The sequence below is a fragment of the Cotesia typhae genome, unplaced genomic scaffold, assembly GCF_013202065.1.
Source record: "Cotesia typhae breed Kobodo isofemale line unplaced genomic scaffold, CoteBio_Ctyphae scaffold_13, whole genome shotgun sequence".
Classification (NCBI taxonomy): Eukaryota; Metazoa; Arthropoda; class Insecta; order Hymenoptera; family Braconidae; genus Cotesia; species Cotesia typhae.
In genome coordinates, this window is record NW_027423774.1 from 2,671,287 (window position 1) to 2,693,693 (window position 22,407).

At 26.3% G+C, this 22,407-nt stretch overlaps 2 protein-coding genes across 3 annotated transcripts in view; one reads left to right on the forward strand and one right to left on the reverse strand.

The window, feature by feature from the left end:
- Sk (small conductance calcium-activated potassium channel) overlaps positions 1-10,342 on the forward strand; it is a 39,784-nt gene extending 29,442 nt beyond the window's left edge. The window contains exons 4-9 of the mRNA XM_074254246.1: positions 2,985-3,406; positions 7,126-7,261; positions 7,368-7,478; positions 7,613-7,740; positions 7,833-7,902; positions 9,216-10,342. Coding sequence (XP_074110347.1) covers positions 2,985-3,406; positions 7,126-7,261; positions 7,368-7,478; positions 7,613-7,740; positions 7,833-7,902; positions 9,216-9,851 — 1,503 coding nt within the window. The 3' untranslated portion in view covers positions 9,852-10,342. The remainder of the gene's footprint in view (positions 1-2,984; positions 3,407-7,125; positions 7,262-7,367; positions 7,479-7,612; positions 7,741-7,832; positions 7,903-9,215) is intronic.
- A 6,533-nt stretch (positions 10,343-16,875) lies between these two features.
- On the reverse strand, positions 16,876-21,041 carry LOC141534830 (uncharacterized). Of its 2 annotated transcripts, none has more exons than XM_074254413.1 (7): positions 20,852-21,041; positions 19,441-20,072; positions 19,202-19,350; positions 18,902-19,109; positions 18,674-18,832; positions 18,500-18,605; positions 16,876-17,806 (listed from the first exon to the last, which is right to left on the reverse strand). In XM_074254413.1, the coding sequence occupies exons 1-7, from the start codon at positions 21,024-21,026 to the stop codon at positions 17,016-17,018; spliced, it is 2,220 nt and encodes a 739-aa protein (XP_074110514.1). In that variant the 5' UTR covers positions 21,027-21,041; the 3' UTR covers positions 16,876-17,015. The 2 variants fall into 2 exon arrangements, with proteins under 2 accessions (XP_074110514.1, XP_074110515.1); XM_074254414.1 differs by having other exon boundaries at positions 19,441-20,112; positions 20,852-20,988.
- Positions 21,042-22,407: the final 1,366 nt, after the last annotated feature.

Below are 22,407 nucleotides of genomic sequence, written 5' to 3' on the forward strand. Positions count from 1 at the left end.
CAAATTTAAAATTTCTCTTAATTTATAAAGCAAATTTTAAAACAAAAAATTCTTGAATCAAATATTTTTTTCAGTACAAAAATTGAAAAATCAATAAATTAGGAAATGTATTAAATTAGCCTTATCTATAAATGTTAAAATTCACGAAACCATTTTATTACTTTTGAAACTTTTTAGAAGTAGTTTTACAACTAATTTCATATCTGAGTTAACGCTGTAGAGACCACAGAGCAATTTATTATTGTAACTGTAAGTAGGATAGAATTGCTCTCTCAGTTTATTTCATTTGTCGGGTCGTTAGTAGATTCTACCTAGCTGTCTATGAAATATTTCTGGTATTATTTTTATGTTGAAGTCACTTTATGTCCCAAATGACCAATGACTATTTTTTAAAAAAAATAAACTCAAGATTATTTTTCGTTTTAAATTTAATTTTTACTTAGAATACGTTCACAAAAATTTGTTTAGCTTTAAAAAATTAAAAAACTGTGAATTTAATATGAAAATACAAAGCATAAATTTGAAACTGTTCCTCACATTCCTTTGTCAGAGACAAGCTTTAAGACGGATAAGCTAATTTTAATGAAATTTTCAATAAGCGAAACAATCTATTGTGTCTCACAAGCCATTCACTCTACATTTCAATAAAGATTCATTTTTTGAATACCCTTTTACTATAAACTGACAGCATAAATCCAGGTGATCTGTTACTGACGTTTATTGCGTTGCTTCTTAGATGTGCAATAAGATAAAAATAAGTTATATTATCTTCTCACGATTTTAAAAAGTAATTATTAAAACTATAGAATTTGATATTTTAAATAATCTTTTTTTAGTAAAGTAACGATTTTTTCGACTCAAATAAATTTTTATTTCGAATTAATTAACGAATTAATTATTATAGAGAGAATTTTTCAAAAAATTGCTACTTGTGGAAATAAAAAAAAATATTAATACAATTTTTTTAAATATTAAAATTTATGTATTTTATTAAATTAAGGAAAAAGCCTGAATTAATTTTTAAACAAGTAACTATTTTTTTATTTTAAAGAAAAAATCAAGAATTCACTCTGCACAAAAGTTTATTATCGAATAAATTAATGAAGATAATTATATTTAAATTAATTCCGACTTCTGAAGTTTAAGGATAAAGGCATATATATCTTGCAATATATCCGGGATTATTCAAATTAGCCGACTCTATCTTCTAAAATAGTTCGTTTGATGACTAATGAGCGCTGTAACGATCGTATCGTCGACCATGAAGTTAGTTTAGTTCATAAAGAATGTACTAACAGATTCCTGGTAAAGTACAGCTTATGAACTAAAAAGGGATGAAGCTTCAAGCTGAAAGTTTCCTCGGATGAAGTCGCGGAGAAAGTCGAGTTTTAAAAGTTGTTGAAGTGACCCTGATAGCCAGCGCTTTCTCAGTAAGTGTTGACTTCCAGCAGTTACGGTTAATTTATACATCAAGTTGGCGGTAATTCTTCTCTCAACAACAGTTGTAAGCAAATTGACGGAAATCTACGGCCGCAACTTGAATACAAGTTAACAATCAAACTTGTAGTTAAATTTCTTTTCAACTTTACTACAATTTGAAGGAAATACTTGTACAGCAAGTTTTGACGTCTATTTGCAGAGTAAGTTATAGGTAACTAATAGGTAATCGCTCGCTTTGCCAACTCTTTCCGTCAAGTTTGCTTCAAATTGCGGACGTAGATTGACAGTAAGTTATAGATAAGGTGGCTATCAGGGGAATGATAATAGCACGACAGAAAAAAAAAACAAAAATGAATACCTTTAATACTTAAAGATGAAAGCCAAGTTTTGCAATGGTAAAATTTAAGGTTTCTACACACATACTTCATATTTTATTTATTATATAAGTATGTAAATCTTCGGCTTGTGGTTGTGGAGAGCTTGAAAAGGGATTTATGTTGTTTTTTGCGTATATTATTCTACATTATATTTTATTAAATAGTGCACAAACGCAGTAGGCAGAAAGATAAAGAGAAAAGTGTAAAATTATTTTTTTTTTTACGTATACAAAAAAAAATTAGATTTAAAAATAATATAAAGAAAATTCGTACAGTAGGACGAAAAATATTTTAAAAGTTCAGGCTATAAGTTAGTCTTTAGTGGCTCACGTTTGAGCGCTCATTGTAGATGCAGTTTTGAGGTCAGTTTAGCGTACACGAGTTTTATTTTTTTGCTTATTAGTTTTCGCACTTGGAAATATTTTTAAATATCAAGTGGAAAGTTTCAAGAAAAGAAGAAGGCGTTTTATTGGGTGCTGGAAAAATGAAAGTACTTTTTATGATTCAAAATTGTTCATGAATAAAAAATTCTATGAATCAGTCATATTTTAATTAAAGTGATGCAATAATTTTTTTTTTTTACCGATATTCTGATATTCATCGATTGTATACGCTCGAAGGACTCAATTTTTAATCATATCGATTGTTGTCGAGATCTTGACATACAAAGACATTCTTAAGAAATTTTAGAATGCTTGGAATGTCATAAGACATGTTAAAGCTTCTTGAAATAATTCTAAAAGATGAGAACACTTCAATTGTAGAGAAATATTTATTGAATATATTTGTAACAATTGAACTTTGTTAGGAATATTTTTGTAAAATATTTAAATTTAAACTGTGTAGAAAATTTTTAAACTAACTTGACAAAAAAAATTCTTTAAATTGTCTAAAAAATTAACTTGATTTGAATAACTTTTACTTGATTGAAAAAATTAATTTGCTAAATTCAATCAAATTCATGATTTAAAATATTTTCTTTCAAATCAAACTAATTTTTTTATTTATTTATTTTTTTTTTTTTTTTCACTATAGTCAAAAACATTAAACAAGAACCTCTATTTTTTTCACTCCAAAAAAATTATATTAGACTAGTTTTAGTATCTAAAAAATAATTAGAAAAAAAAAAAAAAAATTAATGTGCCGTTTTTTTCATTGATGTTTCAGTTATTTATGATTGATAACTGCGCAGATGACTGGCGAATCGCAATGACATGGCAACGAATATCTCAAATAACGATAGAGCTAACAATTTGTGCAATTCATCCGATACCTGGCGAATATTACTTCCTATGGACGACTAAATTGGCGAATAAGGGTGGTGACATCGGATCACAATGGGTGCCATACGATGTGACACTCTCGTTGCCAATGTTCCTTCGACTTTACCTCATTTGCCGGGTGATGTTACTGCACTCAAAATTATTTACCGACGCCTCGTCGCGAAGCATAGGTGCCTTGAACCGCATCAATTTCAACACGAGGTTCGTCCTCAAAACACTCATGACCATCTGCCCTGGCACCGTGTTGTTAGTCTTTATGGTGTCGCTCTGGATCATCGCATCCTGGACGTTACGACAGTGTGAAAGGTAATTTTTTATTTTTATACTATCAATTACTTACCAATTGATTATATTAATTTTTAATCAAATCCCATTAATCCACTATTATCGCATTTATTCAACCGGCAATTTACTAATTACTCAGTCTCGTTATTCTAAATCCAATCTTCTTAAATTGTACAGAATTATCAATCATTTAATCACTTTGTTAATTAATTATCAAATTTACAAACTGAGAGAAAGCTTTTCTGTTGAATTGTAAAAAAGATAATGCTAATTTTAAAGTATTCATTTGTCAGTCTGAGTATTGATGCAATTAATGGTTAATTCAGATGAATAATAGAATTATAGAAAGGAGCTGTTTTAAATACATTGTCGTAATTATCGTTAATTAAGCGTTAAATTGAAGTATTTTACTTAATTAAAATTAAGCCGTTACTTAAAATTCAATTAATAAAATTTTTTTTAAATATATAACTGGAAAAGTTACAAAAAAATTGCATACAATTCGCCATGTCTCGAAATAATCGATTGATAGAAGAAATCGCGCTAAAATTTGTGAAATTTAAAAGTCCAGTCGAGTGACTGAAAGAAATAAAAAGACGACACTGAAGAATATAAATTGACAAGGATGAATAAAAAAATAAAAGGGAATAGAACGAAAAAATTGGAATGAAGAAGGTGAGACTGTAGAGTTGAGAGCTTTTCAATGGAGCAATGGGCTTTGAAGCTCGATCGACCATTTATGGATAACGAGAGCATTTGTCTTTCAAATAGTTTAGCATCTTTTTTATTTCTCATTTCGTGAAAGGATAGTCGAACAAAGCTTGTATGGATGTATATTCGATGGCGATAAGAACCTTTCCGAGGATTGTTCCATTAACAGAATTACATTACTTTTGATATTCAAATGATGAATTCATTATTCAAGTTTAAAAATTCAGGTAATCATAGCTAAAACGTTTTGCCGAGGTGCTTTCATTATTTTTTAAATTAGCGGTTTTATTTCGAGTTCATTTATCAGATTGCTTATCTGAATTGCCTGTTCTCATGTTTCTCGGAGTGTGTCTAATGGAACATAAAATTAAGGAGGTGGTCTTTTTTTTTTTTTTTTTTTTTTTTTTTTTTTCATGCCTAATAACATTTGATTCGTTTAAAGGGTTGAAAAAAATTTTTTTTTATTTTCGTGCAGTATTTTTTTTTTTATTTTTTTAATTAAAAATTAAAAAAAGAAATTCCTAATTCATTGCTTTGACTAAATAAATTTTAGACGCATCAATAGATTTACAAAGTACTTATTTCAATTCCAAATCGATATTAAAATAAAAATATATGTTTTTATAAAACATTTTTCATCACATGGTTTATTATTTTTTTTAATATTTGAAATGATTGAAGAGAAATTGTGATAAAATTACATGCATTAAATTTTTAATATAAAAATGCAAGATAGAAATATATTAAATGTATATATTTCAAGGCAGGTTATATTAAAATTAAAAAATAAAACAAAGTATCGATTCCGTTTAATGTACATTATAAATTTAAACGATTAAATTTATGCGGCTTTAATTTTATCGGAAAGTTTACCAAGTATTTTCCCAAATCGATTTTTAAACTACAATGAAATCAAAGTTATTTTACTGTTTTTATTTTTTAATGTCAAATAATTTATCGAAGGAGTTTTTTAGAATGATAAAAAAGTAAATTTTTACAAGGAATCCCCTACGGGAAATTTTTTTCTATCTAAATATTATTATATCGCGTGAAGTAAACAACTAAAAAATATTTTTAAATAATTTCACGCATTATTTTTCAAGTTTTTTACAATTGAAAATTAAATAAAAATTTTTTTTTAATCATTTTTTCAGTAAAAAAAAATTCCAAAAATTTTTAGATGTCGGCTAACTTATCTTATCTTAGGCCTGTACATAATTCTAAAAGTAGTGAGAATTATTTACGTTCAAGTCTTGAGAGTTACACAAGTTGCAAGAAAATATCCTGATCCTCTAGACGACATTAAAAAGATAAATCATGTCGGTACTTGTCCTAGCGGGTTTTTTCACGGATGAATTTTTATCATAGCTGAAAAAAAAAATTGTCATAATTTTTTTTCTATTGCTTAAGTACACTGATATGTATGTAGCGAGAAAAGACACAAAATTCCCAGTGCAATAAAACTTGGACACGAAAGAAGAGAGAACAAATGTGTGAAACTCAAACATAACGATTGAGGGTCCAGAGATTACAGTACTTACTATCAATATATCACCGGTAACTACTGTGTCCAGTGGACTAATACACCCAGCTGTTAAGCTCGATGTATACCTTCCCATGAAAAATAACGTTTATGGCTTTATCACTTGCTACGAAACTTTATCCTAGGTTATTAAAACTCACACCAATTGCTACCTAGTAGTTTTTCACTCGGCATGACCAGCCGGAAAATAAACGACCGCAAAAAACCGCTGAAACTAAATAACAAAAACAAACACGTTGCGATTTTTTATTACTGAAAAAATTCACTGTTAAAAATAAATTGACGCGCTTTCGTGAAGAAAATTTTAAACTTTCCCCATCTCTTAGTTTAACGGCTACCAAAAATCATAAACTTGTATCGTAGATTAATTTTTAAAAACTGAATTTATTATCTCGTTTAGCTTTACTACTTTGTGGATGATTCACTAGATCCACTACGGTTATTTAATGTGGGAGATAATACAATCAGATTATTATGTTTTTATTGTTCAATTTTTTTATAGGAGAAAGTAGTAAACAAAGAAGAATAGCGGAGTGATAAAATTTATGAATGGCGAATAAGGAGCTTAAATATTTTTTTAATAAAAGAAAGCCGGGGATTGAAATGCTAAAAAAATAAGTTTATTGTACATTCATATTTGTATTGAATGACAGGAATGGAAATAAAAAAATTTTTGTAATCGGAAAAGAATAAACAAAAAAAATAATTCGCTTTTAGTGACATCTGATGTCGGTAATATAATCTTGAATAAATAAATGTTAGAAAATCGTAAAATTCTTAAAAGAAAAATTTTTTCTCTTTATTATCAAATTTTATTTTCTTAATTCGCGAGTCAGATTTTTTAAAACAATTTAAACTGAATAGAATTCACCGATAAAAAGATTTGTTTATATTTAATAATCCTTCATAGCTGTTAATAAATGATTTTTTAATGTTCGAGGATTCTATGAATATTTATTAAATTTTAATTGATATTTGTTTAGAACGCTGAATAAAAAGTGAGCGTAAAAATTTTAATTTTATATTTTTTTTTAACCCCGCAACTTCAATAGGATATTCCATTAGATCTGAAAAATATAGAACAAATAAAATTAATAATAAAAAAATGGCTCTAATATATATAAACAAAAAATATCCACTCCAAAAAAATAATTAATTATCAAAAAATATTTATTTACATTTAATAAATTGTTTTAAAAAAAATTTAATAAATTTTTCTATTGATGTAATTTTTTTTTTAATCAAGTAAAATTCAATAGATATAATTGCTATTTATAATTACTGTGAACAACAAACAAAAATCTATTAAATCAGGTCATATTGATTCAAAATGTTTATTCCACCTCAACCTTAGCTAGTAATTAAATGTAAATATCAAATCCATTAAATGATGTTAATTGAATATTATTATCTAGCATATGAAAATTATGCAGAAGCGCGTTAAGTTATTTGATATGCAATAATAATTATAATTAAAATAATTTAGGTTCCACGACGAAGAACATGCAAACCTGCTCAATGCTATGTGGCTCATCGCTATCACATTCCTGAGCGTCGGATTTGGTGATATTGTACCTAATACATATTGCGGGAGGGGTATTGCTGTATCTACAGGAATGATGGTAATACATCAATATTTATATTATTAATAATAAAAAAATTATAATAAATTTTTCATATATATTACAAACCACAATATTAAATTTTTTTATATTTTCTCTACATTAGGGAGCAGGATGTACTGCATTACTCGTAGCGGTTGTTTCAAGAAAATTGGAACTTACGAGAGCAGAAAAACATGTACATAATTTTATGATGGATACGCAATTAACGAAAAGAGTGAGTTGTTTTTCACTTTAATGTGTAAATTGATGCAATTTTATTTTATATTCTTCAATTTTGTGTAGAATATTTTAAATTAAAATTTTGAATTTTTGATTCACAATATTTAATCAACAAAATAATTTTGACAGTTGAAAAATGCAGCAGCTAACGTTTTACGGGAGACTTGGCTTATTTACAAACACACACGATTGGTTAAACGAGTTAATCCAGGTCGCGTGAGAACACATCAACGTAAATTTCTACTAGCTATTTACGCGTAAGCTCATCTTCATTAATAATCGATATTTATATTTTTATCAATATTAATTAACTTTACTTTGTTATTTTTTTTAATCTGTTAAATTATAGACTCAGGAAAGTTAAAATGGACCAACGTAAGCTAATGGATAATGCTAATACGATAACGGATATGGCGAAGGTGAGTTTTTAATCTAAAAACTTTCGGTGGATCATAATACACGGTTTTTACTTTCCGTCTTATTTTAATATTTCGGGTAAATACCTTACGGTATTTTATGATCGATTATTGGTATTATGCTAATTTACTAGTCTGTGGAATTTACCAAGATCTGAGTGAAAAAATTATGATTTATTATTTTAATATTAATTTTCTTTTTTTTTTTTTGTTTCTTCTAAGACCTCATTTTTCTCAAAGCTCTTCTGATCCTATAATCCCTTGAAATTTTTATTCACTCCACGAACAAATTCTTTGCTCAAGCTTTATATTTGTCTTCATTTAAAAAAAAAAAAAATTCATTTCTCACTTGAAATTATTGATTTTTCCACGTCCGAAAATGAGAAGTTATACTTGACATTAATTCCCTCCAAACGTTACAAGAGTAACTTAATTACTCTTATGACCTTTAATTGAATAAACACTTAAACTAATTATCTTCTAGTATTAGACTATCTTGAATTGGCTAATTTTTAAGATTTGTAATGTTTAAGAAGAATAATTTTTGTATCTTTCAAAAAATTTTTTTATTTAATCGAAAATTATGATAAAATAACTTTAAATTTATTGCAATTATCGCTAAGAAGATACAACTAAACCTGTCTAATTTACTGAAACCGTCGTCAGCAATAGTAGTAAAACATGATATTTGAACTTTCTTGGATGTAATACACACGCTAACTAAAGCAAAGACGAGATGTTCTTGGCAAATTCTTACTGACAACTCTATCAACAACTTCTTGTTCTCACAGTGCTAAGCTACTAGGGAAACTAAATTTACATATACATGAATAATGGCTTTTATTATTATTATTGTATTTCAATTTCTTTAGTTTTTTATATTTATATAATTAAAAATATAATATAAATTTTATCTCCGACGTAATTATATGATAAAATATTTTTTTTTTAATTAAATTTAGTACCATTAAAAAAAAATTAAATTTTCGTCTTTTTATGGTTTGGTATTATTTTGGTTATAGTAAATTTATTATCAAAATAATAAATAGAATAAGCTAAATTTTTTGACGGGCATATTTTTATTTTAAAAGGGATTTTCATGGTCTAATTTGATATCTTTAGAGAGATATTAATGAAAATTTGTATTTTTTTACGATTTTATCAATCAATTTGTTATGTTAAATTTTTGTAGGAGTTTTTTGATTTTATAATTGCGGCAAAAATTTTATCCCTAAAAATTACCAAATTTTACAAACATAAAAAAAAATATTAAAAAAAAATGAATCAAAGTTATTAATAAATTATAAATTTTTCAGACTCAAAATACGGTGTACGAAATAGTATCGGACATGAGTACCCGACAAGACGCTTTAGAAGAACGTCTGGTGAGCGTGGAGGAAAAATTGACGGCCCTCCAGGAACAGTTGGACGTGTTACCAGAAGCGATAACCCGTTGTCTAGCCCAGCATGCGGAGCGAATGGAGCAGCGGCGTAATTTCCTCCATCCCGACACAGCCGTGGTGCTATCAACAGCCCCTAGTGGGTGTGGCGGTTCAACAAGCGGTAACCTCAGTAACAGTCTCAACATCGGGATTACCGGGAACATGAACATGGGTGGTCATCATCCGTTGGCTAGCATGTCTAACTCACCACTACTGCCACACTCACGCAGTGTACCAAATGCACCAAGCACAATGTCCCTGCACCCGTGGCCAGTGAGTCCAGTGCTGCCCCCAGTGTCCAGCCGGACGCCCCACCTGGTGCCGGAAACAGGGGGCTTCCGTCAACAATCTTCGCAACAACAGCAACAGCAACAACAACAGCAGCAGCAGCAGCAACAACAACATAATACCACACCAACGACGTCCCAATCTGTAACCAGGTTGACCACTCAGGCTGGCATGGGAGGACTCGGGACCAGCCAGGGCTCAGATACGTCTCCGCACAGCTGAGCCACGTCTTTGCAGCCGCAGCACTCATATTAATATCAATAAGACAATTGAATTTTTATTGGGCCTTTGATAGAAACAACCGTATCTTTTCTTCCATGTTTGCTAGTTCACTAACGCTCACTTGTGAGGGCGCTCATAATTCAGCCGAATTAAGCGGGTAATTTAAATTAATTTTTAAATTCTTAGCTATTAAATGCAATAGCTAACATGGAAATAAGACATGGGTTCTTCCTCTAGCTGCGGACTGCTCCCTGCCCAACTTGTGTGCCTGAAAAACTTATCTTTATTATTAAGGTATTCCACTCTTCTCGTTACTGTCTGTCTGTCTTTCTCTAAACTTCTACGATCTATCTCTAACGTATCTATATCTCTTGTATTGGTACTTTGTTTAATTGACATTACCGTTGATGTTACGAGACATTTTATATTCCGTAATTGGATAAATAACGAATCTTATTATTAAATAAATCTTAAATTTTCAACAATAAAAATCTAAATCGAGTCAAACTCTCTATTTCTCTCTTTCACTTTCCTTTTTATCTATGCTGTCAATTATTTGTGATTTTTAATTCGATGAAATATTTTGCAATTTAAATTCTGGCTAAGTGATAAGAGATAAGAGAAAATTTATGAATTTTTTTTTATAGGAAATAAAATTATCTTCAAAAAAGTATTTACAAATTTTTTTGTATCTCTGATAGTTTAGCCAGAATTTTAATATAATGTCGCTATTAATATCATCGGTAGCATTAAAATAATTGGAAATAATTTGACAGCATAAACAAAAAAAAATATTTATTATTAATATTAATAACATCTAATATTATATTCTCTCGATCAATACTCAACTTTATGAATCTTATATTTAAAACAACTCTATACATTTATTTTATTATTATTGATGTTTTTATTTTTATAGGGTTATAAATTATATAGTAATGGACTAGACTTATTGAAAAAATATCGATGGCCTTAAGGAATGGAGTATTTTTGGTGCAATTTTTTATTATCATTATTATATAATTATTATAAAAATAGAAAAATGATAAACTATTATACGTTTTAGCGTTAATCGAGACATAATTTCATACTATATATAGTATAGATTATCTACGCTCAAAAAAAAAAAAAAAAACGGCATTCGAGATATTTATTTTTGTTTTTTCATAAGTAAATATAATACAATAAAAATAATAATAATTAACAAAATATATCTCTAAGATAACAAATGCGAACTTCATTAATTGGCTAATTTATAATGAAGAATGCAAAGTGATTTTATTCGCTTTAACGTACGTAAAATATAAATAAATAAATAAATAGGAATTATTATTATTGAATAAATAAATATATAAAGTATAGTGTCTTTACAATTGCGCACGTGTACAGGTACTGTGAAGGAATGTGTATTATAGTTATTATTATTCTTATTATTTTTAAAAAATAAAAAAAAAAAACAAATATTTCATTGAAAATTGATAAATAAATAATTAAAACAAAATATGTTTTTTATGATGTACAGACGGTTAGTTTATCTATAGTATCAAGATCAAAGTATTTAAATAATACATTTAAATTAAAAAAATTAAAACGAACATATTAATAATTTATTATTAATAATTATTAATTAAAAATAAAATATTAATTTTATTAAAAAATTTGTTGCTCATTTTTGTTCTGTTTTTATGAATAAAGTTGAAAGGAAAGAGTGAAAGGAGGGATGAAAAATAAATAAAGTACAGACTTATTGTCTTGTCCATACTCATGCATATTTCATGCTTTTATTTTATCAAATATTTTTTTGTTTATTTAAATAATTGCATTACGATAGAATCGCCATGGTTTGACAACGCGAAACGGGACCAAAATAATGACAACAGTTTAAAATGTTTTCCTTTTTATTTTAGTTATTTTTCGGTTTTTGTTGTACATTAGTAAAAGTTTTTAGTTAAATTTTTTCGCTATGCACTGGACACGGCAACTACACAATATTTTTATATAGAATTCTTGAAAGTGCATTCATTATAGTGCCAGATGACCTCGTTAGTTTAAAAATAAATAAATAACTAAAACGTTCGAAATCATTATTGAAAAATATAACAGCAGCCTGTTTATTAAATAGCTAATACTATTCATACGTAATTTATTGTCATATTGCTTGGAATATTTTTTTTTTAAACTAAACAATTGTTATTATCATCTTCATTGTTACTGCGAAAATTGGTTATATTAATAACATGACATAACCTTGATTAGAAAGTACGATACTGATAACAGATAGCCGATAATTGACTTTTTTTTCTGAAGAAATTATTTATTATTAAAAATAAAACAGATTAATATTAAAAATTAATTATTTATAAATAATTTGGAGCTTTTTTTAAATATTTCTTCTTTTGGAAAGAAAAACAAAGAAGAATACCCGCCATTTTGTTCTGTTTCATTGATATAATTGATAAGTGGAAGAAAATGGTGTGAAGCGATTCTTTAACTTGAACTTCAATTAAATTTATTATTTATTATCGTACTTTCAAATCTAGTGGCTTTGTTCCCAGGTAACCTAAAAATATAAAATTGTTTAATTTAAATCTAATTTATCCTATCCATTTAAAAATAAACTTGAAAATGGCGGTAAATATGAAATAAAGAGCCTATTGTTTAAAATAGAATAGAAAGTAAAAATTTTTTAAAGATAAAATCAATAAAAATGCTTAATTAGTCTTATTATTATCTTCCTTAAAGAAATATCCAGCTATTAAAATTACTCGAATCGAATACCGAAATAAAGACGAATAAAGTGCAATAATTAAAATAAAAATAAACCCCTATTGCATTAATTTAAAATGAAGGAATAAATTATAATTATATTGATAACGACTATGACATGATTAAGAAAATTAAAAAAAAATGATTATAACAAATAACGAATAAAAAAAAATATGAAAAACAATGGATTAAATTAACGACGCAGTTCCCTTTTATATAATTAACGTTATTATAAAATAATTAAATAAACATTACTAATACACTGTTAGTAAAATAAAAAAACATAATAACAATTATAAATAATGAAATCCTACTGTAGAATTTTACAGTTTTAAATTCCTAAATGAACCTCTTTAATAATAAACTTTACGAATATTGATATTATTATTATTACTATTAATAATTAATTATTCAGCGGTTTATCACCGTGTAATTTTTACGTAAAATGACCAACAAATTACTAATTGATATACCGACCTACGTAATAAAATGAATAGGTATTAATATTTATCATTATTATTGTTATTATTATTATTATTATTATTATTATTATTATTATTATTATTATATTTATAATAATACGAAAAAAATGCAGAAGTTTTAATAAAAATAAATATTTTTTTTTTCTTCTTTAACATAAATTATTTAAATCCGCGTAAATTAATTTAAATAATTTTTTAATTACCGCGCCATTTTTTGAATATAAAAAATAATAATTATTATAATTACGATAATACTAATAACAATAATTATAATAAATTTATTAATTAAAACTTAATCTACGAATAATTAAATATAATAACGAGACTTGTGTTGTATTGTTTTATTTTAAACGCGAATTATCGACGCATATAGTATTTTAATAAATAAATAATTAATTAGTTACAATTGAAGAAAAAAAAAATAAATAAAAGAAAAAACGAAACAAGTTATTTCGAGTTCTCAATTTTCAATTTGAAAATATTTAAGTCTTAATAATTATTAATAATAAAATAAACATTAGTTGTTAATAGTATTATTTAATTAGATTAATAATAGGCTTGAAGAGGTTATTAAAAGATAAATTTATTATAATTAATTAAATTAATTATTCGCGCTCTAGCGGCGGAACAATGAACTTTAAGTGTGAATTTAACCTTTAATTATTTGTAATTAATGTGGAACATGTTGATTAAACTTAATTGATTACAAATAGCAGAAATTAGTTAGAAACAGCTGCTAAATTAAATTATAAATTGGTACTCTAAAGAAATTATGTCAGCGATCGGCCATCTTGTCGTGCCAATAAACGAGTATTATATAGAGTTTTAAATTGATTACTCCAAAAAATATTTAAAAAAAAAACGATTAATTGTTGTAATTAAAATATGTAATAATAAAATTATCGATTGAAGAAATAAAATATCATAATCATTATGTCAATCGATAAACAATTAACACGCAACGAATAATGAAAGTAGTCAATATAACTTGAGAATAATAAAATAAAAAAGTTTTAATTATTTTAAAACTAAAACGGCATAAAAAGATTTAAGACTTTAGCAGCGAATGCTTTTATTATCTTCTTTTTGTCATATTCATTTTTGTTTTATTTTTATTATACAACTGGGACCACTTGGGAACTACTTAATTGGCCATTATTTAACTTTTACTACGCTTGCTGGATTCGTAACAAGATTGCATCTGGACAACTTGTTACTTGGATACATTATTATTATTACCGAGGACGATATTAATTGTACATAAAATAATGTTTTTTTTTTTTTTTTTTTTTTTCGTATTTTATAAATTTAAATTAATTTTTAATATTTTATTTTAAAGCTAATGTGAAGTTAATATATCTTTAAATAAACAAGATTAATTTTAAATTGTAATTACTATTTAATATTAATTACAATGAATCTTGTAATTTGGCACAATTTACCGTTGGTCTTGGCAAGAAAATAATTTTATTATTTTAAATGTATACATTAAGCTTAAATTATTGTAAATTTAATTACACATTATTTTCAGTGTACAGTAACTTAATTATTTGTAAAAAAAATTTAGTACTATGTATAGAAGAATATATAATGTTGTTAATATTAAAATTCATACGAGGAATTGATTGGCCAAGATTGTCGATTATTACTTCGCTTTATTAATTTAAACGCATATTATTAATAAATAAATTTAAATCTAAATTTCTAAGCCATTAAATAAATTCATATTTTCATAAATGTACAGATCATCGCATAGACATTAAAAAGTCATTGTTCTGAAGATGATAAAAAAAAAAAAAAAAAAAAAAAAATTATCACTTATTATTAATAAATTTGAACGTTAAATTTATGTTAAATTTAATTTAATTAATTTCAATAGATATTACTGCCAATAAACAGTTTCTGTTTTAATATTATCAAACTATTTATTGGTTATATTCTTCAGAAGTATGTAATTAATATTATCACATTCGAAATAATTCATTAAACAATCGCTTATTGTTAAATGAAATAAAAAATAGTTATTATAATAATAAATAGCTTATTTTTATTGGTATATTGTAAAAATGTTGATAGAAAATTATGACAGTAAACATTCCCTCACTAATTAATTGTAAAAGTTAATTGCGCGTGTAAAATGTTATAAAAAATTATTAAATGGGCCCAGTAATTGCAAAGGAACATAAATATAATTAGTGTGCACTTATTAATGCCGTTAATGATATTAAACATAAATAAATAAGGGTCTCAATCGTAATCTTTTATACACAAATATCTTCACGCGAACAAATTAATTTAAATAAATGAAACAATATACACGTTTAATACTATTAGAAATTTTTTTTTCTTTTAAATTCAATTGTTGATAATTAATTTGTTAATTATTAATAAATTAATTAAAATAACAATTGATTTATCGACAAGTTTACTACTGAATTTTTAGATCTAATCTACACGGTCTTTCAGAAAGCTTACTACAGATAATAAACAATTTAAAATATTTAGGAATCATTATAATAAGTAGCGTTTACGCGATTATATTTATTACAATTACATATTGCTATTTATTAGCGTTAAATTTTGAATAACGATTTATATAATGCACTTATCCGCACAAAATGCTCATTAATGAGTCATTAATTATAAATATTTATAAATAATACAAAAAAATATTGTATTAATAATAAAATTTCTGTTCGATTTACAATTAACGAATAATATTTATTATTGATTACACGCTAAATGTTTCAAGATATATAAATACGCTGATTTTATTTTTAATTCGTTGCTGTCATAAATCAATGTTTGAAATAAAATAAATAATATATATATATATATATATATATATATATATATATATATATATATATATATATATATATATATATATATATGTTAATTGAAAATAAAAAAAAAAGTTATATTAATTAGGTGTTACAAAGAAGAAATAAATTTAAAAATGACCTCTTCTAGTCTATAAACTTCTTAAATAAAATAAATAAGAAACAATTGTAAATAAGTGTTGATGTAAACAAAATTATGTTTGTATATATTGTTAAGTAGTTTTAAGTAAACCATGAAAATGATAAAATATGATGTAATAAACGTTATATTAACACGATAGAAAACAAATAAGCTATTATAACATAACAAGAGAAATTTAATACTCATAACTGATTTCCTACTAGTTTAAATAAATTATCAAAAGATAAAAATAAATTAATTGCTTTTGTCAATAATTTTATTTTAATTTTTATTTTAAGTTACTTAATAGTAATAAGAGCTCCCGTGTTTTTTGAGAAAAATTTTGGGTAAATATTTATAAGTGGGGTCAACCTTATTTTGGGCCATAACTAGATGAAAAATTAATATTTTCATGTTTTTGGATAAAATTCCTATTTTATCTTTTTTTGACATTTCTTGACATTCTGTTTGGCACCTAGCGCCATTTAATGACCAAGTTGCCAAGTGATACAGTTCTATACTCTGTAGGGCAGTCCATGACTGCCCAATTTCAAAACACACTAATTGATTTTAAGATTTTAAAAACTTTTATTAAAAAAAAAATTTGCGCGCCAAATTTATAAAAAATTTGATTTATGAATAGATAATACTTGAATGTAAATATTTTTAAGAAAAATGACTTGAAATTAAAGTCTAAAATTTATAAAAAAAAATGCGGTAATACTAAAAAAAATCAAATACAAAAATTTTGCAGTTACTGTATTATAAAATTGGACAGCCGTTGCTATTTAAATGAAGAATAGAACAATGAATTAAAATAATTTATATTAATTAATCACCTTTATTTATAAGAAAAATGACAAAACATAATATGAAGTAATGAACGGAAGAAATGAAACATCATAAAAAAAATCGGACAGTTTTAAGTCTTGGATAGTTGTCGGCAAACGTATTATGTATTATTAGAGTTATTCTTTAAATTTTTATCCACATCATCAACATTCTTGGACCACGAGCAGCTTCGTTGTCTTGGAGATTTAGGCAGTGACCATGACTTGCTTCTTGATTGCCTTTTAGGCGACACAAACCGTGATTTCGCGCGCGTAACTTTAACCTTGCTGTGTTTGCGCTTGACGGTCTGGCGCGAGGATCTGAATTTATTTCCCGAGTGCGATCTGGACCTTCTGGTTGATTTAGAACGTGAGCGTCTGGATCTCGACCTGGATCTTGACTTGGTGCGTCTTCGTGACCCGGATCTGGATCTAGATTTAGTTCTTGATCTGGATCTGGATTTAGTTCTGGACCTGGACCTTGATCGCGGACTTTCACTTCTGCTTCTACGCCTTCGTCTCCTCGTACGGGATCTAGATCTTGATCTTGATCTTGATCTCGTTCTTGACCTGTCGCGGTTCCACGACCTGGACCGAGACTTGGACCTAGACCTGGAGTGATCGCTGTCGTAGTAGTCGATACCGGCTAGGTTAGCGAAGTACTTGTAGTACTGGTCATTGTACGAGTGTGGATTGAACAAATGCATCGCTCGCGGATTTACGCGGCCTCGACGCCCGGAAAATCCGCCGCGGCCTCGGCCTCGAAAGAACCGATTCATTGGATTGGCTCTGTCGCCACCTCGACCCCGCATTCTCCCTGGAAACATCATCGCCGCGGCGTCGTAGAACCAAGGCTGAGGAAACTGCCCGTACATTGGCTGGAATCCCATGTTCTGATCCACCGTGGAAGCTCCTGAATCATTTTTTTATTTTATCTCAGTAAGTATTTAATTTTTTTTTTTTTTTTAAATAAATAAGTATTTAATTATAAAAATAAAATGGTAATTATTAAAATTTTTTTTGATTATAAAAATTACAAAAAATTCAATCATGGACAATTTTTTTTTTTTTATGAATTATACACACAAATTTTTAAAAATTCATTTAAAATTTATGAAATTCTATTTTTATATTATTTTTACAGTTTTAAAATAAAAAAAAATATAATACTCAAATTAACGGATATTCAAAAATTTTTTTTTAATTTTTGCATTAAGAATAAAATAATAAAAAAAAAAAAGTTGTTAATATCTCTAGTAAAGTTTTTAAATTTCGGTTAGCGATAAAATTATAATTTTTTTAGGTTGATGAAAGAATTTTTAAGCATTTTACATAAGAGCTTTAACTGCCGGCGTATAGTAAAAAATTCATTATTAATTTTTGTTAGTCACAAATAAATATAAAAGATTTTATAAGGTTAATAAATTTTTTTACGAGCTAGGTATTTATGAGAACATAAATTACCCCGAAAAAAAAAATTGATTACATCTATTTAAGGGTGAATTAATGTTTTCTTCATTTTAATTATTTTGTTAGTTAATTATGATACGATTTTATTTAACTGAGAAATCTATAACTTTACTAAATCAATAATATATTTATTTACCTGGATATGAATCTGGTTTATTAGCCAATGCACTTTTAAGTTTCTTCTTATTAGTTTCTTCATCTGAATCATCACTAGAACTCGTAACATTCTTCTTATCTTTTTTCTGCAATAATTATTAACATTACAGAATTAATTAAAAAAAAAAATTTCAAACTTAATTACTAAAATTACCTTTTTCTTTTTAACTTTTTTCGATTTTTTCTTCTTAGACTTTTTATCCTTCTTTTCACTTTTATCATTACCGTCACTATTTTTTTCATCGGCGTCTTTGCTTTTTTCATTAGAATTACTTTTATCGCCGATTGTAATTTCTCCCTTTTCGAGTTTTATCTGAAAAAAGCCAATGATTAAATACACAAAATAAAATCCATGAACATAAATTACATAGATAAAACTCACCTTAATTCGGTCAAACAACTCGTCTAACAATCTGATACTTTCTAATTGTCGTTGAGCTTTGATTAGTTTTTGTTCCTCGCGTGCTATTTTCATAGATACTTTATCCTCTTCCTGTTTTCTGAACATCGTTAATGCTTTTCTCTTGCGTTTTTCTTCCCGTTTTTTACGTCTCATATATTTTGCATCTTTATCGGCTGCTTCTTTTTTTCTAAAGACATAAATTAATAATAAATTATAATAAAAAAAACTAAGATCATAAATAATACAATTTCATAAGAAAAAAAAAATAGTAAAACATACAATTCTTCTTCTTTTTTCTTAGCCTCAGCTTCTTCACGTTTTCGCAATTTTTCCATAGCCATATGATCTTGAGCAATAAGTCGTTTACGTTCAAATTCACGTCTTGATACTGAATTATCACTCATATGTTTTGTTTTATCAAAATCAACCTTTAATAATAAAATAATAATAATAATAATAATAATAATAATAATAATAATAATAATACTTTAACATTATTATTTTTATTATTATTATACCTTAACAATTGCAGTTAAATAATTATTATCTTCTTTTTTCAAAACTTTCATCCCACGCAGTGAATCCATAAGTTTAACAAAATCAACGTACTCAATATATTGAACGTAGACATCAAAAAATATTCCATCATTTAAATTGCTTTTTTTATTAATATTATTATCTAATCTCATCCTTGATCTGTATGGATCAGCAGCGGGTACATCAATGTGCCTGATAGTTCCCCATTTCTTGAAAATTTTCATACACAACGATTCACTGGGTGTTTTGCCGCCGTCTTCGCTGAACCACTTGACCGGCAACCCAGAAATATAAATGGTGTCAGGACGCTCGCCAGGTTTCAGCTCATTCATGTGCTTGGCGTCGCGAAAAAAAGAGTCCCAAGTGTGCTTTGATGGAAAGTCATCCTTTGCTTCGACGGCTCGTACTTTGAGGATACTCGCGAACCCGGCCAGATTTAGCCACTGGCCCTCGAGACGACTTAGCACCTGGGCCATCCGACACTTGTCCGTCAAATCTGCCTCCAGGCGCAAAAACTCTAGAGTACTTTTGGAGACTTTCAGAGATGCAAACTCGTCCGGACGTATCAGCAAACGCAATTTCTCCATTACCTCCCATGTTGACAGTGTTTTTCCTATTGATATTGTAGTAATGTGCTGTAAAACCTGCTATGCCTAGAGATATTCCAGTTTTAAATTTTATAAGTAACCCGCCATTTTTTTTTTTTATTACTCTTTTGGTTCCTGGTGGTGTTTATTATCAATAATTATCAATAATAATTTATTTGAATGATTTTTATAATAACTTTGATTTTTTTTTTTTTTTTAGGGATTTTTATCCTTAACTTATAAATTTTTTATTAAAAAGAAAAAAATAAATTCTAAAACTGGTATCAAAATTTATAAACTATTCTACATAATTAAATTTATTTTAATAGTTAAAAAAAAAAATTATAAAATGACCCAGTAATTGATTTAATTTGAACTACAAGAAATATAAGTATTAAAACTGCAAAAAATTGTTATTATCGATTAACAAATCAGTATATCTATTAAATTTAAAAATAATTACTTTATTGATTGAAAAACTTGAAAAATTATTTTATGTGTAATACAAAATCAAAAACCGGGTCATTCAAAAAAAAAAATTGATTTGTATTTGCTGTAAGTTGTAACAATAATTAAAAAAATAAAATTGCTCCGATGTATTATTATATAATTAATAATATATTATTACTAAATTTTTAGAACTTAAAATACGTATTTGGTACAATACCCAAAATTATAAAAAAACAAAAAATTTGAAAATTATTCTAATTTGGTACCCGGAAAAAATTAAACATCAATTACCTAGCGAACAAAATAAAAGAATTAGTAAAATACAATAATAATAATAATCGGAGCAATGTATTACCTGGAGTCTTCAATTGGGGAAGATTAACAGATATATTTATCTTAGCAATCGGTTTTAAATACAATCCTTTGGCTGAATATAAAGGAACAATGTCACTAAGATCTCTACAACACCGTAAACCATTTACATCCTCTCCACTTGTTTTATCATCACCTACCTTTTTATCCTTACTCATTTTATTGCTAATTCATTTAATATATATCTATATATATATATATATATATATATATATATATATATATATATATATATATATATATATATATATAATCTAATTTATTGCAAAAAATGAATTAACTACTGCTAATAATTAATTTTTTAATTCTAACAAAAATAAATTAATTACTTAATGCAAATAAATTTTAAAATCTAAAAATAATTTTTAAAGGAGAAAAATAATTAATTTAATTAAATAAGTAAAAAATTAGTAGAAAGGATGTATTGATAAAATCGGATTATATGATCTCAGATAAATTATTCTCTGCATATCGGTATTGTTTTCTTGGCTGTAATTTTCTTGCCGTTTGAAAATCCGAAATCGGTAATTTTTAATGATTATTTTCTGATAATACTCTTGTGTTGTTTATTTTTCTTTTTTCACTTGACAACACGAATTTTTCTCCACAATGATGACATTTCACTTTACTTATTTATTTATTTCGTCAACATTTACTTGGATATTATTTATATTTTTTTATTGACAAAATACAAGCACACAATCTTCCTTATTAATCTTCAGTGATGAGTTGTTGGGATGGTGGTATAAAAAATAATTAATCGGTGATTTGTAGACAAGTTTTATTACAACTTGTCTATTAATTTTGTTGTGAAATTATAAAAAATAGCCTAGGAAGCCAGTCGAGGATTTTTAGGTTAGAAAGTGAAGAGTGCTGCGGTAAAGGAGTGGAGACAAAACTTATTGATACTGTTAACCTCACCGACAGTCGACAAGTTTTACCATTTGAAGATTTAAAATGTAGAAATATCTTTATCAACAATTGTTGGTAAGCTAGTAAATAGTATTTATTTATATATTTATTTATTTATTTATGACACTGAAGTTGGCAGGCATTAAAAATGATTTTAAAATTTTATTACAATGCAATTATTAAAAAAAAATTTAATTAAAAAAATTCACATATAAATTAATAAAAATTACGAGTGAAAATTTTTAGAAGCATTTTTTTATTGCAATTAATCCCTGGTGGAATTCTGATGCGAATTTTTCGGACTTTTCTCTGAAAAACTCTGAAAAAGTCTTTAAAACTCAAGATAAGTATTTTTTAGAGTTTTTTTTAGAGAAAAGTCGGAAAAATTTTCACCAGGGATTTTTTTATATTCATTTATTTATTTATATATTAAATTATATATTCATTTATTCATTTATTTATTTTTGAAAAATTGCAGCTATTTTTTTTTTTTTAAATTCGTAACTTTTTTTTTGATTGGCTAAAAAAATCTAAAAAAAGGTTTTTTTCATTCCATTTAACTTATTATAGTAGTATCATCAATTAATGGCAATTTAAAAATTAAATTGATTAATTTACGCAACCAAA

What these genes read in the sequence shown, in the direction of transcription:
- LOC141534830 (XM_074254413.1), bottom strand. Translation starts at nt 21,026, where the DNA reads ATGAGTAAGGATAAAAAGGTAGGTGATGATAAAACAAGTGGAGAGGAT. An exon ending in AAGAAAAAAGAAGAAGAATT is followed by an intron (nt 19,110 to 19,201) that starts GTATGTTTTACT and finishes TTATGTCTTTAG; the next exon opens with AAAAAAAGAAGCAGCCGATA. An exon ending in TAAACCAGATTCATATCCAG is followed by an intron (nt 17,807 to 18,499) that starts GTAAATAAATAT and finishes AAAATGATTCAG; the next exon opens with GAGCTTCCACGGTGGATCAG.